General features: G+C 41.6%; 1 protein-coding gene across 3 annotated transcripts in view; it reads right to left on the bottom strand.

Annotated features, from left to right (window-relative positions):
* Positions 1 to 16,098, bottom strand: part of rell2 (RELT like 2) — a 24,476-nt gene extending 8,378 nt beyond the window's left edge. The window contains exons 1-5 of one of the 3 annotated variants that reach the window (XM_086261164.1): positions 15,961 to 16,098; positions 5,275 to 5,478; positions 2,219 to 2,281; positions 705 to 768; positions 23 to 199 (exon numbers count right to left, since the gene is read on the bottom strand). In XM_086261164.1, coding sequence (XP_086117290.1) covers positions 23 to 199; positions 705 to 768; positions 2,219 to 2,281; positions 5,275 to 5,464 — 494 coding nt within the window. In that variant the 5' untranslated portion in view covers positions 5,465 to 5,478; positions 15,961 to 16,098. Of the gene's footprint in view, positions 1 to 22; positions 200 to 704; positions 769 to 2,218; positions 2,282 to 5,274; positions 5,479 to 7,072; positions 7,223 to 15,800; positions 15,920 to 15,960 lie in introns of those variants that run through there. The other 2 variants (XM_086261172.1, XM_086261156.1) reach the window with 2 other exon arrangements.

The raw sequence follows: 16,098 nt of genomic DNA, 5'->3' as shown, positions 1-16,098 counted from the left end.
CTGTCCAGTTCTTCATTATTACCTGCCAACAGAGAAGACAGTCTGTTCCCCAGGTCGTTGCTTGGCACGTAGGGTTCTGCTTTGTCTGCGGCCTTTTTTAGATTTAATCTGGGCACAGAGGTGGCAGGAGTTGTGGTCGGTGCCTGAGTGAACTGTGTGGAGATGGGGAGGAATACCACCAATGGACTCCTTACGCAACCTGGCCATTAACATGAGCAAAGTTTTGAAATTAGATTAAATACCTTTCTACCTTAAATAGATCAGAATGTTTTATCCAGCTCAATCCCCTCAGTGCCTTGATTTTACAAGAAACCTGAAGCTACCTTACAGTCTCTGGCTCTAAGATGTTAATGTCCAAATCAACCCCATATTTTGGAAAATGGGGAAAAAAGTGAAGTCCTAGAACATTTAGATCACACTTAGGCTACGTCCACACGTACCCGGGTATTTTTGAAAACGAAAACGGAAAATCTCCGTTTGCAAAAATACCCGTGTACGTGTGGACGTAGCCTTAGATTATTAGAGTCTCAGTGACGTTCACATAGGCAGATTCTTGAAGAATGCCCAGATCATCCTTATGACTGGGTCATAAAATGTGATAAAATGTGTAATTCTTTAACGGTTAATGCAATAATTGTTAGAGGTCATATAAAAAAGTAAAGATTACCATGTAGTGTAACATAGCTTTAGCTGAATAAGCATACCTGGGGTCATGACGTACGCAGACTTTATGGTTTCCCAACATCTCATTGAAGGCTTCCATATTTGCTAGAGGACACAAATAAAAGAAGTAAATAGTAAATTAACAGGAATACAACTTCTACTGTTAGGTCCTGGGTCCGTGATCTAGTTTTATGTATCTGGACATTTTTGTTCCGGTTTATTTAATGCTCTAAAATGTAGTTTATGTTCCTGGCTTTGGTTCTTATTGTTGCGTTTCTGCCTTGTGTAGTATTTGCATCTGTTTGTCTTGTAGTTTTAAGGTTTCTGTTTCTATGCATGTTACATGTCACCCTTGTCATTTTACTCCCAGTCCTAGTGTCACATTCACATGTTTCTGCGTCTTGGTGTTAGGTCCAGTTCCTGTTCCTGTCTCGTCAACCTGATTAGTGTCAGCTCTGTTCCCACCTGAAGCCTGTTCCCTCATTACCCATCCCATGACATTATGAAGGAACTGCCCACTCCCACCCATGAAATAGCCTTTAAGTCAATAGTCCAGTTACTTTTGGTCCCTTTAAAAAGAGCGAGGCACACGTCGAGGAGCTGAAACTCCTAAACCGGGGGTGCATCCCTACTCCAACACAGCTGAATCATATGGTTGGATTACCTCTTCAGCATGCCATCAAGTCTGACAAAGGCCTGATAACAAGCCAATCAAACGAGCCATTTGATTCAGGTGTGTTGGAACAAGTATGCATCTAAAAGCTGCAGGACAGTAGCTCTCGAGGACTGAAGTTGGACACCCCTGTCCTAAACCCTTCATCCAATTTGAATGTGGATACCCTTAAATGAAAGTTGAGAGTCTACATCAGGGGTCTTGAGGGCCGGTGTCCTGCAGCTTTTAGCTCTCACCCTGGGTCAGCACACCTGTATCAAATGAATAGTTCATTACCAGGCCTCTGGAGAACTTCAGACTAGTGATGGGCAGATGAAGCCCCATGAAGCACTGGAGCTTTTCATCCAATTGGTTCACCCCAACGCGAAGCTTCATGAAGCTTCATTTGCTCTAGCAGGACACCTACTGGACGTAAAAATAATAGCTGGCATGAATTTGAAGAGTGTGGCATTTTGCACACAGCCTGTAAATGTCAACAACAAAAGGAGTGTGTAAAACATGTATATTGTAGTGATGGCAGTATACTGTGTATATTTATAGTGGCAGTATGGGAAATGATTATTTGCGGCAAAGTTCGAACCGCTTCATGAACCAGTCACGTGGTACAGCCGGGCAGCGAGGCTTCGGACGTCATCATTTTCAGCTCCTCCCATAAATGAAGCAAGCCTCGATACGCGCTTCGCGGAAACGCCCCCTCCATTACTCGACACACGCTCCGAAGCCTCGATACAGAACGTCCCATCACTACTTCAGACCCCTGGTCTACACATCATTTCCATGACCATTATATAACTATAATTGGAATATGTTATAGGTTTAGAATTTCCAAATTCCAACAAGAAATTAAAAAAATATTGAGAAAATATTGGTGGGTTCTGTCACCTTCATTTTGTATGATACATTTAAGGATCTGCTCCACCGTGTCCTGGTTCTCTTCATCCTCATCTGAAACACAGTAAAACAAACACATTCATCTTCTAGCTGATAAATTCCTTTTATTTTGTTCTTAAAACATAAGAGAGTGAAAGTCAAGATATGGGCCTGAATGCAGGACCTGGCAGAAGGTGGCAAGCAGACCAGCCAACCATCTCTGGAGCTCCACTATTCAGGTTTACTCTGCTGGCATTTGTCTGTACCAGGACAGCCACAAGGTAATGGGGCTATTTACTCAAAGCTGGGGATCTGGTGTGTGCCTATGAGAGCATGTCCACACACCAGTGGGCGTGGGTGCGGAACAAGTGGTGGTGGTCAGATTTCTAAAGTGTGCCGTAGTTCAGTCTGGAAGGTGCTCAGCTGATGTGTGTCATCAAAAGAAGACACTTCAGTGATTCTTAATGGCAGAAAGGCCATGTACTGTCAGGGAGAGACTCACCTACTCACTTCTGCTTTTCACAGTGCTGCAAGCAGCAATGCTAGCCGGCACTGTAAGCTAGAGGCACGTGATTCACATCACTTCAGTTTTATTTGCACACCGCTTATTGCAGTATAACGCAGGGAGTGTTCAAGGTCAGCTGATCCAGACCCAAAACGGAAAGCTTTAAGACTAATCTTAACATTTTTGTCAGAAGAGGGACCTGAAAGTTGAAGGCTCTGCCTCCCATCCTACTTTTTACCACAAGTAAAGTGCGCTCTAACGAGGTACTATGCTACACTGAGGTCTTTAAGATAACATGGAATTCATCCCAGAGGAAATGAAGGGAAGCCAGTAAAACTGCTCTCTTTCTAGTCCCTGTCTGCTCCCACTGCAGCATTTGGATCAACTGAAGGATTTTCTGGGAGTTTTTAGGTAATAATAATTATGATGAATTACAGTAGTCAAACTACAAGTAACAAATGCAAGTGGTAAATGAACTGGTTGTTATACAGCGCTTTTCTATGCTTAACTGCTTTCTATCTAACATTCACACACATACTTCGATGGATCCATCGGCGAGCAACTTGTGTTCAGTATCTTGCCCAAGGATACTTGGCACACAGACTCGAGCAGCCAGGGATCAAACCGCCAACTTTCCGATTAGCGGATGGTCTGCTCTACTATCTGTTAAGCTACACGACTGGCATCTCAGCTTCACGCTAAGACCGAATGTTTCTCATTTTAAATTTACTGTCACGGGTCTGTGACTCAGTGTTTTGCGTTTGTTGATTAATTTATATTCTTCGATTATTGTTATTCAGGGTTTTGGATATTCCTTAAGTTGGCCTGTGTATAATCTCAGTCTCTGGGTTTTTCTCTCTGCCTGTTTCATGTTTCCTGTTTTATTTTGGGTCGAGTACAATAACCTCAGTTTTATCTGAATTAAGAAGCAGGAAATTAGAGGTCATCCAGGTCTTTGTCTCTTTGGTGTGTGTTATCTGAAGCTGGGTATCATCTGCATAGCAGTGAAAATGTCTGCTATGGTTTCTAATAGCAATGGGAACTATTTAGAATTCAACTTCTTTTTAATTATGTAGCGCAAACTCAAAACAACAGTTGCATCAGTGCGCTTCATATTGCACGGTAAAGACCCTACAACAATACAAAGAAAGAGAAAACCCAACAACCCAAACAGTGGGAAGGAAAAACACCCGTTTAACAGGAAGAAACTTCCAGCAGAACCAGGCTCAGGGAGGGGCATCTATCTGCCACAACTGGTTGGGGTGGAGAGGAAGAAGAGACAAGAGATTAATGATAACAAATGACTACATGCAGAGAGGTGTATAAACACATTGTGGGTGGAAAAGGTGAATGAAAATCAAAATTTCCACAGAACCCTGTGGAACTTTATAATTCCAGCCTTATTGTGTTATGAAGACTCCCCGATTCCGTGAACCAATTGGAGTCTATTAGATAGTTATGTAATAGACTAGCTACTAACCAAACCACTGCAGTGCCTTAATATGTGCAGCACATACTATAATATCTGTAATAAAATATTGTGCTGGGGTCTAGCGCAGAGATGAGTCCCCCGCAGAGATCATAAGATCATCTGTAACCTTCACTAAAGCCGTTCCTGTGCTGTGAATTTGAAACCTGACTGAAAGTCTTCAAATGAACCTCTGCAGATGATCTGTTAGCTGGTTTACAACTACTCTTTCAAGAATCTTCTAGATAAAAGGAAGGTTGGAGATATGCCTACATTTAGCGAAGACAGCTGCGTCAAGCGATGGCTGTTTAAGTAACAGTTTAACTACTGCCAGCCTAAAGTCCTGTGGTACGTGTCGGTATTTGGTTCATTTATTAAGGAAAAGATTTTTGGAGGTTAACTCAGAACAACTGGAGCAAAAAATGTAAATAAATATCAATAGTATTGAAAGCAGCTGCAGGTAGTGATACATCTGCGAGATGGTTATGAATGATCTTTTCTTTAACAATTAAAACATTCATGAAGGGAAAGCTTTGCTCAACAGAGCTCTGACTTTCAGCCTGGCTACAATCACTGATTACCAGTAAGATGTTCTAGTTTTACAAAGTATTTCTCCAGGCTAAATGATGATCTTTGAAATTAGCGAGACGCTATTTCCTCTCCAGCTTACGAGTCATCTGCTTTAACGTGCACATCTGTGACATGACAAGCACACGAACACAGCCACTACGATAGATGTGTTAGCAAGCTAACAATAGCCCACTGTTTGTCATTGTTGTGGTTAAATAAATGAATGCAGCTTTAATCCTCTATTTATGATTCTAACAGACACTGTCACAAACAACAAAATGTTTCTGTTCGCTCTGTATTATTGTAGAGTCTTTATCTTACAATATAAAGCACCTTAATGCAACTGTTGCTGTGATTTCTTGCTATACAAATAAAATTGGATCATATACATTACTCATAGTACTCTAATAGTAATCTATTACAAATATATATGTAATTGTCACATGCACAATAATGCCAGTATGGCTAACTTAAACCTTATTTTACTTTCTGTCTTCCTTGATTAGCCTTTTCTCTCCAACCCACCATCTGCATTTTCTCCTAGCTTCTCCTCCTCCTCCTCATCCCCCACGTCTGTTCGACAGTGATAGCCCTTCTTCTTCAAGAGGTGGCAGATTAGGAAGCCCAGCAGTCCCGTAAGAAAGAAAAGGAAGACCACCAGAAACATTATGTAGGGTGGAGGCGTCCCTGCCCCCATGGCTTCTAATTCAGTCATAATGTGGCTTCAACCTGAAACAAAACAGAATCCATGTCATCCTTGAACTCCACTGTTGGGACAGTAATGATCTAAGCAGGAACATTTTTTCAGAGGCTGCAACATTAACATCAATATTAGGTTAAGAGGATAGAGAGACTCCTCTAGAGGAAGTGGACGTGAAACAGAGCAGGAAGAAATGTGTGTCATACTACGTGCATGCCTCATCTGTATTAGTTAATGCAAATGCCACACACACATCTACTGTTGTCTTATTATAGGCAGTTAGGCTGTGAAGGGTTGTTTTCTAACCTTTAGCATGACTACGCTTTAACAGGGTGTATGAGTTGTGAAAGTTACGTACGTGTTTTCTATCATAAACTAATTATTATTTAGTTGAAAGTTTTGTCATGGTCCTCCTGTGCGTCTCCACCATCTCTCTTTGTCTCTGCGTCTGATATTGTGCTTGTTGCTCTGTGTGTGGGTGTTTTTACCAGCCTCACAGAGGCGGGATCCTCCTGGAAGCTCCGCCCTCTGCACCTGAATCAATCAAGCACCTGTGGCTCAGCTGGCACTCAGCTGTTTGCTACTTAAGCTGGGACCTGACCTTCAGTCTTTGCCTGAGTGTTGTCTAACTGTAGTCGTCTGCACTGTGTCTCTCTGCAAGGCTCTGTTTCAGTTTACTGGCTAAAGAGTTTAATGCGTCTCTTCCTGTGGCAGGACGGCCCAGTGGAGTTTGGAGAAAGTGTTTGTTGCTTGGCGGATTCTCGAGAGTCTCAGAGGATCGGGAACTCGGATTCACCGACCTTCCTTCCAGGGAATTTTGTACAAATAGGACGTTTGAACTGAGAACTTCAAAAAGACTTTGTATAGAGTACTGTCTGCACCAACACTGTAAATAATCTCAGTCCTGCATTTGAGTCTGGCCAGACAAACCGTGACAAATGTACCTTTATTTAAAACACCTGTTTGTCTAATTCAGAATAGTCTCAAGAATTATATATGTATCTTACATTAAACCTAATAATTATTCTATTAACACCAGTAATTGTAACACTCATATAATCTTTTTAGTGGTATTTTGGATTATATTACAGATTGCGTGAAGTTTTTTTAAACATACCAACAGAAAGCCATGGAGGCAGACATGATTAACAAAAAGATCCAAAGATGTATTTTGGATTGCATTAACCCCACAAACACAAAATCCAACTAAGCCCACAAAGGGAATCCAAAATCTCCTGGAAATAGGAGTAAGAACAGGAATCATGAGGGAAAGCAAGCAGGCTGATGACACAACAAATCCCACACACGTGTTCATGTAGTTCCTGAAAAAATTCCAAATCATTGACATTTTCTTATGGTTAAAAAAAAGCTTATGTGTAGTAGATCTTAGACAAACACAGATCTGGAAAAAGGTGTCACCTGCAAACGTCTCAACCACTCAATCTTTTTCCTGCTCATTGTTTACCATACTCGTCTTATTCTTCATTTACTTTGCTTTGGTTATTGTAAAGTCTCTTAGGCTCTGCCCAGGCAACAGTTTCACCTACAAATACACATTATAGGTTCAGAACTCAGCTTTTTGTCTGTTAAGCAACAAATATTCCTGTAACAAATATTTCTTACCAGGTTCACTGCCTGCGTGGACACATCGGAACTTGTGAAAGTCTGCGATGTTACTAAAAAACAAGCTACTAAAAGAAACCAATAACAACAAAGCAAAAACGCTGTTCAGATTTAGCCGATAAACATTGTTTCCAATGAGTGTGGTGGATAAGAAACTATCATACAGCGTGTGCCCCTCCAGTCTGGCTTCCCTTTAGCCCCACCTTTTCTGTCTATCTCCAGAGAAGAGATGGGGGCGCAGGGCAACCACGTCCTTTTTATTCACAAAAAGAAATGTTACAAAATCTTTTACAAGTAAAGCTTTATGCCTGTAGTACAACTTGTGCTTTAATGTAGTGATACTACAAACTGTATCATAGAGAAAGGTTAGAGTCATGTATTTGTAGTATTACTGTGTATATGTACATTTTACATAACGTGATTATGAATAACATACTTGCATACATGTACTGTATGGTGTAACATATGACTGCTTATCAGTTTGGCCCTCCAGCTGGCTTATCAGCATCCAGTTACGCCCTTGCATGCATGCACGCGCACACACACACACACACGCGCACACACACACACGCGCACACACACACACACATGCACACACACACACATGCACACACACACATACTGTATTAGCACTTGTTCCCTTTGAAAGTGTTTTTAAGCAGTGATAACAAATATCATTAGGATCATATTCAAAATAGAAAATCTTTGTGAATTGAATAGTTATGTGGCAATTATTCAAAATGTAAAGTTCACAGAGGAGGCAAAAATACACATCTTTACTTGAGTAGAAGTACAGATACCTGTGTTAAAAAATACTATGGTAAAAAAAATTTAAAAAGTACTGATTCAACTTTTTTACTCAAGTAAAAGTGAAAAAGTACTGTCTCTGAATGTACTCAAAGTAAAAAGCAGCTCTTTGAAGGATATTTCTACCAGCTACTTTTGTGGAAATCTCCTGGAACCTTGTGATATATTAATATAATAAACAAAATAATATTAATATATAACTTTATTTGTGTAGCTCAGTTCAAAAACACAGATATACAAAGTGCTTGACAGTTTAAATAAAAGCCACATGTTCCAACACAGAGACATGTGAACAGACAGGGTTACACATTCACTTTAACATTGGGTGGGATCGCCAGTAACAATTAGAAGACCTGATCAGAGACGTCACTGCAGTGATAAGGTTTCAGGAGTTCTGATATATAAGCAGGGTCCTGTTTATGAAGAGCTTCATATGGTAAAAGAGGGGGATTGTAAAGCTGATTCTATGCAGGACTCAGAGATGTGAAAAGCCAGCTATGATAATCATGGCAAAGGAAAGTGAAGGTGTTTACTAAAGGTTTCAGATGCCCGAATGACAGGAAAGATTTGCTTTGCAATGTTTCTGAGGTGGAGAAAGCCAGACTGGGTGAGCTTAGAAATCTCAGATTCAAAAATCAGTATTGGTGAAACATGATAACAAGGTTCTTAGCAAATGTTTTGATGTCGCTGGAAAGGGGGGCAATGTACTGACTGACCTCGTTAGAGAAAGCGTCGAACACGAGAACATCAGCTTTACTGACACTGAGATGGAGCAGAGGGAGGGGTTCGCTGAGGTATGAGAAGCTGCTGAGAAAAGTAAAGCTGTGTGTCGTCTACATAGCAAAGGTAAGAGTGTTAAGTGAATAGCCTGAGGGTTATATCCATCTCCCCCTCTCTCTCTGCAGATAAGTCAAGCAGGACTAAAATAAATGTTCATCTTCATCCAAGCAAATAGGTCATTTTTACTGAAGCTGTTTCCGTGGTGTGGCTTTGTCTGCAACCAGATTGGAGTTTACCAAACATACTGTTTACCTCAACTAGCTGAAGGAGCTAATGAGCCAAAATCCGTCAGGAAAATCAGACTCAGACAACAGAACTGAATGAGAGACCTGGGTTGAAAGGGCACCGACCTGAACAATGACCTGATCCTATCGATCTTCCCAGTAAAGTCTTTGCAGTCATTAGAAGCTGTGCGTGGAAGGCCACAAACTGAGGAGTGTGGATTGTGTTTATCACCACTGATCAAACTAAAAAAATGAGATGTTGTTGGTTCTTTAATGAGCTGAGTGTGGTTAGGAACTCCCTCATGTGGAAGTTAGAAAGAGTTATAACTGCAGACACACTTCAGAGGCAGAAGCTTACACAGCACAGTCATTAGATTATTATTAAAAATGGTCAATATGAGACATTTCCATCTGCTTTTTTTATTGATAAGCATCATGATTTTAAAAAAGGACACTTATTTGTACTTGTTGCAGAGACTGGGCCTCCCTTTGGATTCTGCTTTTTAATTCATTACCTGCGCTCTGACTGTTAAATGCCACCAGGATTGCAGCTGAAAGAATATTAACTAAAACTGTCTTAAATATTTAATTATAGTCCTGCAGGATGTTGTCCTACTGATAGAGTCGGACAAAATCTGTTAAGTACTTTTCTCTGACTTTCCTTCCTTGAATACTCATGCAGTGCTTTTAATACTAGACTTTTGTGCAGTACTGTTCATTCATAGTTATAAAAGGTCAGAGGGGAAACCGCATGCTAACTTAGCGAGCTGATAAGCAGCTTTGCTCCTTCTAATTCCCAGATAATTGAAAGATAAAGAATTTAATAAACAAAAAATGCAAAACAAACAACACCGTATTCATTTTGTAACCTTTTGACCTTTTTATTTTTATAAGTTACATTCTTGGCGTGAGCGTTTCGAGTGCATACTACCAGAACTGTCATCAGGGATGATTTGCCTTTGCTGTATTTAACATTTGATTTAATACTGTATTTAACTGAAAGACTTACTCCTCAGTGTTGCACTTCTCTGTCTACAGGCTGTATTCTCAGAGATTTTCTTCCCTCTTCCTCCTACTTTCCAGTCCCAGCCTCTCTTCCTTTCCTTGTTTTTCAGAGTGAATACTCCAGGGGCTAAAGGGAACCCCAAGAGGAGTAATGTCTCATAGTTTGTTTGCTTTTCTAACTGAACTGTTCGTTCATTTGGCTGTTGTTCTCATGTAGAAGAACTACGATGAAGCATTTACACACAAAACTAGAAACGGATTGGAAATACTTGTGCACTCACTCTGAAATCTTGGGGGGAGACATATTTAGCCTCACTTGGTTTTCTGCAGACAGCTAGACCTTCACCTGCTCCCAGTTATATTGTTGCAGCCTTGATTGCCACGGCTTCAGTGCTGACTCACTCGTCACATGGCCTTCGTGGATGACAGACGCCTATTCGGTTGTTTTTTCTGAAGTTTCGACGACTTTTTCTCTATGAAATGTTTTGTGAGGAATTTTTCATAATCAGAGTGGAGCATCTGAGCACAGAGGAAATTAGCTTGTAAATTTAGGATTTCACATTATGCTCATTTTGGAGTATAATCGACATCTCAAAGGACTCGAATATCCAACTTGTAAATGCAACACCCAGCATTTCATCTAACTTCACAGTAAAAACACTTTCTGTCATATACAAAAGCAAATGTCATTCCAAAGACATTCAGCGAGCGCCTCCTACCCGACTCCCACTGAATCAGCTGATTTTTTTTAATGATAACTTAAACATATCTGATGCAGCCATGAAAATGATTTGCCCTTTTCTTGTATGAAACCTTGTACATAGCTAGCTACATACTTTCATCATTTTTAATCTCTCATAACTTCTTAAGTAGAAGACTTACACATCATAAAGCCAATCTCTCTTTTGGCTTTAGCAAGAACGAGCACTCAAAGGACATTTTTAAAAACCCAATAAAAAACACATTACAAATGCTGTAATAGTTTTGATCAGCCGTCTATACCACATGGTGACATGACCCTTTAAATATACAGAAAAAGACTATTCAATTTTCCTCAAATAAACGATCGAAAACAGATCCTGTCAGGATTCACACGGACAAAACCAGACACAAATCCATCCAGGATCACAAAAGCAGTTTTGCTGTGATACATCTCATAAGAATGATGCTCAAGGTCAGTCATGGAAAACAGGCCTTCATTTCTGGCACTTGCAGTGGATGCAACGTTTGTTTCCCCGTGGATTTAAACAGAGCTTAAATTTGTTTGAAAACCTTGTATACCCGTCTCCTGTACGTAGACGTTACAAGGGATCAAAACTTCAGTCAAAAGAACACAGTTGTAAGGCCCTGTAACTAGGATCATTTTAATGGATAAGTGGAATGGAAATTGCACAATAATGTTACGTTATTGTACAAAAACCCATCAGGTGAAACTCTCAGAATGACGGAGACACATTATCACACTAACAGTCTCCTCTCTCTCGCTCTCCCATCTTAAAGAACCAAAGAGCTCAGAGAAGCAGAGAGATGACTCAGCATCCTCATGACCTCAATAGTATCTCTTCCCTGTTTGTTTCACGATATGCTTGCAACGCTGCCTTACGTCAAAGAACGCTGACATCAAGATCTAGAACAATTTGCATGTGCTACATCAGAGAGGGAGGAGAACGTTCTAGACCACTCTGTTGGTAGTTTAATATTAACTTTATTCTATTTCTATAATTAGCTTTTAAAATGTCCATGGATATGAAAACTGAGTGGCAAGGACTCATTTTACACAGTAAAACTCCCAACGTGTTTAAACTGGTTAACATGAAAGTACTGCTAGTGATAATACAACTGGTCAGATGGGAACACGTTTACATCATTCTTGCTTCTCCATGATGTCTTTTATTGTCTGCATTTAACAGTGTTATTACCTGAGATAACTCTGGTCCCACCGTACATATTTAGATGAACTTCTTTCTAACTGGACCAGGCTTTAAGTCACTGCAGCACTAGCTGCACTTTTCAGCCATAGATGTTATCTCAGTCTTTTATATACAGTCTTTGTTTCCAATATTTTCACACTTTCGAGTATAAAGGGATGATGGAACACTGTGTTGCATGAGCCCGTGCATAATTCGCCTCCGTGGTGGGAGGAATGCATCACACCATTTCTTCAGATTTGTCAGCCGCTGTACTCATGCTGGCGAGGCTCTTTTTTAACTTACGTCAAAGGTTTTGTAGTGGATTCAGATACAATACGTTGGGAGGGCCCTGAAGTCCACATATTTTCCTCTTGAGCTTGTGAAAATATAATAACTTTGCCTTGTGGCATGAAATAGCAGCTGATGTTAAACTGTCGCCACAAAGTAGCGAACATGGTCAGCAGTACTTAATGTGGTTGCAGCATTAAGACCATGACAAACAAAACACTATTCCACATATCATTACGATGAGCAACGAGTACTCGGCAGGTTAGGCAGTGGGTCCATGCTGTTGCCCCCCATCTGCAATCTCAACAGAAACTGCAATAGCCAATGAGCAGTCATACCTGCCCCTCTTCATCACATCGGTTTGGTTTGGTTTTTCTAAACCAAGACAACAATATGAACACACTCATCTCTAGGCATTTCCTAGTTAGTTAGTTAGCTAGGACTAATTAGGCAATACTTAGCTGTATATAGTTAGACAACAAAGCCCATTAGTTTTGGCTGGAAGCATGCACTTAGTATTGTTAGGTATTTTAGCACCATGGGAGCATTTACTGGATATTGTTTTATAGTGACATTATGCAGGAAAACTCTGTCATTCAATAAGGCCCCTTTGTTTTAGTTATTTTTCTCTTTGACCCAAGAATTGATGTGTGAGAATCACAGGCTGGTACAAGGTTGAAATACCACAGAGATCACTCCCTCAGCTACATTAGTTTCTTAATCTTTTAGACGCCTGTTGAAGGCCAAATGGTTTGTTTCAGATTTCACTAATGAAAGAACTCTTCGTTTTGTGCCTTGAAAATATGTCGCTGAGATAATCACAATTGTAGCTGAACTGATAAACTACACAAAGGATGCTTCTTCACCCAAGGGCAGGAAGACGCTGCCTTATCTTGGTCTGTACTGGTTTAAACTGATAAATCTGCTGTCTCATGAATTTTACCCTCTATATAAACTGTTGTACTTGTGAATAAAGTTGAGTCACTTTGGGAAGACAATCTAAAGCAGTCTCTGTTTTCTTGTTCTCCCAAGCTGCTCCCGAGCTCGTACTAACACGCTGAATGGCATGCTTGAATATTACTTGAGAATATATTTGACTGTGTTACAGACTAAGGGACATTCTCTGCTGATAGGTGAAGGTACATTCTCTTTTTTTTTTTTTTTTTTTTTTTTTTTCTAAATGACATCAGAAACAGCAGTATGCGACATTACGTGATGGCAGAGCTTCAGTTCATCCTTTGTCATTTTTTTTTTTTTTTAATAAATAGGACAGGGGGAATGAATGAGAGAAAGAGGGGGAGAGAAAGAAAGAAAACCAAAGGGGAGAAGAGACGGTGAGAAGGGGGGGGAAGAGAGAGAGAAAAAAAAAAAAAAGAACTCCTGGGTCACCTGTATGGAGAGAAACAAAAAAAAAAAAAAAAAAAAAAACCAAACAGAGGAGACAGCAAACAACAAAGAGCAACATAATAATAGAGAAAACAAAGCACCATCACAATAAACTAGCTAGTCATAGATATCAATATTTACTAAATAATAAACGATATTGTGCAGCACGCAAGATAGACAGCGCACAGTGTGCTTTGAGCGCATGCATGTCTTAAAGCCAAGAAAGCTGTAGTCCGCCTCTGTGAATACCCATGTGTGCACCTGTGTGCATACCTGTGTGGATCAGCATGCTTGCATTCCAAAGGTTTCTCCATGTAATGATCTGCTAGGGAGTGTGGGGGGGCCACAGCCCCGTCCTCCAGGGTGTGAAGCGGGTATGGAGGAGATCAAAACTCCAGACATCCAGAGGCCCCCAGAACACAAGAGACCATGGAAGACCAACAGAGGGGCAGCCGCGCCACTGTTCCAGTAAGAGCTGAGGAGAGTCCCAGATGAGGGCTCGCCCAGCAGCCGCGGAGCAGAAGCCAGGGGGAGTTGCAGTGACGCGCCCGTGAGCTCCGCCGGCCCCCAGCTGTGCCTGAGTGACCGAGCCCCAGGCCGAGAGGCCGGGGGCACCCCACCTCCAAAGGGGCCCGAGCGAGCCCCAGGCCCCAGGCCCCGACAAGCGGCCGCCAAGGAGTGAGCCGGTGTGTACCCGGACGCCCACCCCCAGACACAAAGAACCACCAACACACCGACACCTGAGGGAGTCCGCCACTGGCAGGGGAAGTGGTGGTGGGTGGCGATAGGCCTCCAAACCTTGGAGGGCCTGAGGTGTCCCCAGAGAGGTGGCGTCTGATACCCAGCCTGACATATAGACACAGACATACAGGCACACACAGACACAAACATCCATTCCCACCCTCATGCTCTCAGGTGAAGGTACATTCTCTGCTGATAGACGTCCACGCCTCGGAGGAAGTCGATCCACGGATTAGGCCTTGGAAACCGTTTCCTTCAAGTATCATCATACTGCCATCATAATAAGCTGTAACAACACTGTAAACTAGTAGCACAATTTCAAGTGTTTATGTTCATCTTAACCACAGACTGTACGTAAAGGTTGGACACAGCCCAATGCATTTGGTTAGTATTTTATGACCAGCTGCCATCTTGGTACACTATATTGCCAAAAGTATTCACTCATTCATCCAAATGCTCATTCCTTCCATTGCCACATGTGTATAAAATCAAGCACCCAGGCATGCAGACTGCAGACTGGGTCCCTGTCAGGGACTAAGACTGCATAGAGCCGCTGAACCCAAGCCTTACATCACCAAACACAATGCAAAGTGTGGATGCAGTGGTGTAAAGCACGCTGCCACTGACTCTAGAGCAGTGGAAACACGTCCTCTGAAGTGACAAATCACGCTTCTTGCTGGAGTGAATGAGACAAAAAACTAACCTGGAGAGTGTTTGTTTATGTCACTGGGGATGTTTGAACTGATTTTTTTATTCATTCATGTGGTTATTTATTCTTTGGACCTTCTGTTGTTTTTATATTTTCATTTCACACCCAGTTATGAACAGCACATGGCAGTCATTTCTTTAAGTGGCTGAAATCATTCATATAGTTCTGTATATACAGCTTGAATCATATCAGCATGAGTGCAATCTGATAAATATTTGACCAGCTTCCTGTGGGGGGGCTGCGAGGAGAGGAAAACCATTCCAGGGAGGAGGGATTTTTATTATTATTCTGGGCCAGAAAATCATTAATCGTATCTTAAGGTCATTAAAGACCCGCTGGAGCTTACCTCTTAGCATCAAACACACCGACTTGCTTTTAGCACCGATGATAGATTACGACATCGCTCTCTGATTGTAGAGTGATCCAAGAGAATCACCAAACATAATTGGGAAATGTTAAACTTTTATACGTTTTTTTTAAACCCTGCAAATATTTCATTGAATCAAAGACAACTGCCTTCTCAATCGGGTCACACGGGATCCATATTCCCGTTTCCGAAATGTACTGGCAGCCTGAGAATCGTCCCTGTTTTGTGAAGATTTCTAAAGTAAATGTAACACTAAGATTGGACGAATTAGTGAATCAACGTCAGCCGAATTCACAAGTGCTGCCCATATATTCCTAAAATGCCGAGCACTCTATTTTATTCGATAAATGTGCCGTCTGAAACGGCACAAAACTTTAAATCCTGGCGATTCGTAATAGAGTTTGGCGCGTAATTTTTCTTAGCCTCGAAAGGCTACAGTACTGCGTGTTTCGGGTCTGTGGTCTATGCCATCATCTACCATAGCGCTGATTCACTCCATTATTCAGCTCACCTGGTCAACAACAGCAAAAGCCCACCAGCATCCTCGTCACTGTGCTCACATTCCGATACCTGAGAGGACAGCGGTCCCCCACACCCAGCGTGAGAACGTCTCCTGAAGGTTAAATACGAGGCAGTACCACAACACAGACACACCTAGCTCGGATCCTCACCTTCAGCCAGGCAGGCTGGGACACAGCCTGGTCCTCTCACACTCAGTGTACCTGCCGGTTTTGATAACGTCCCATACTGCAGCCTTCTCTCCGTGTCCTCTGGCCCGAAGGGGACGATGAGGTTTGCTGTCAGCTGAG

Source organism: Aulonocara sp. 'chitande type north' Nkhata Bay, linkage group LG2, assembly GCF_057382095.1.
Source record: "Aulonocara sp. 'chitande type north' Nkhata Bay isolate Kocher_YH1m ecotype deep benthic linkage group LG2, A_spYH_male_GT1.1, whole genome shotgun sequence".
Lineage (NCBI taxonomy): Eukaryota > Metazoa > Chordata > Actinopteri > Cichliformes > Cichlidae > Aulonocara > Aulonocara sp. 'chitande type north' Nkhata Bay.
The sequence above is the reverse complement of the archived record's forward strand: the minus strand, read 5'-3'. Positions and strand labels throughout refer to the sequence as shown.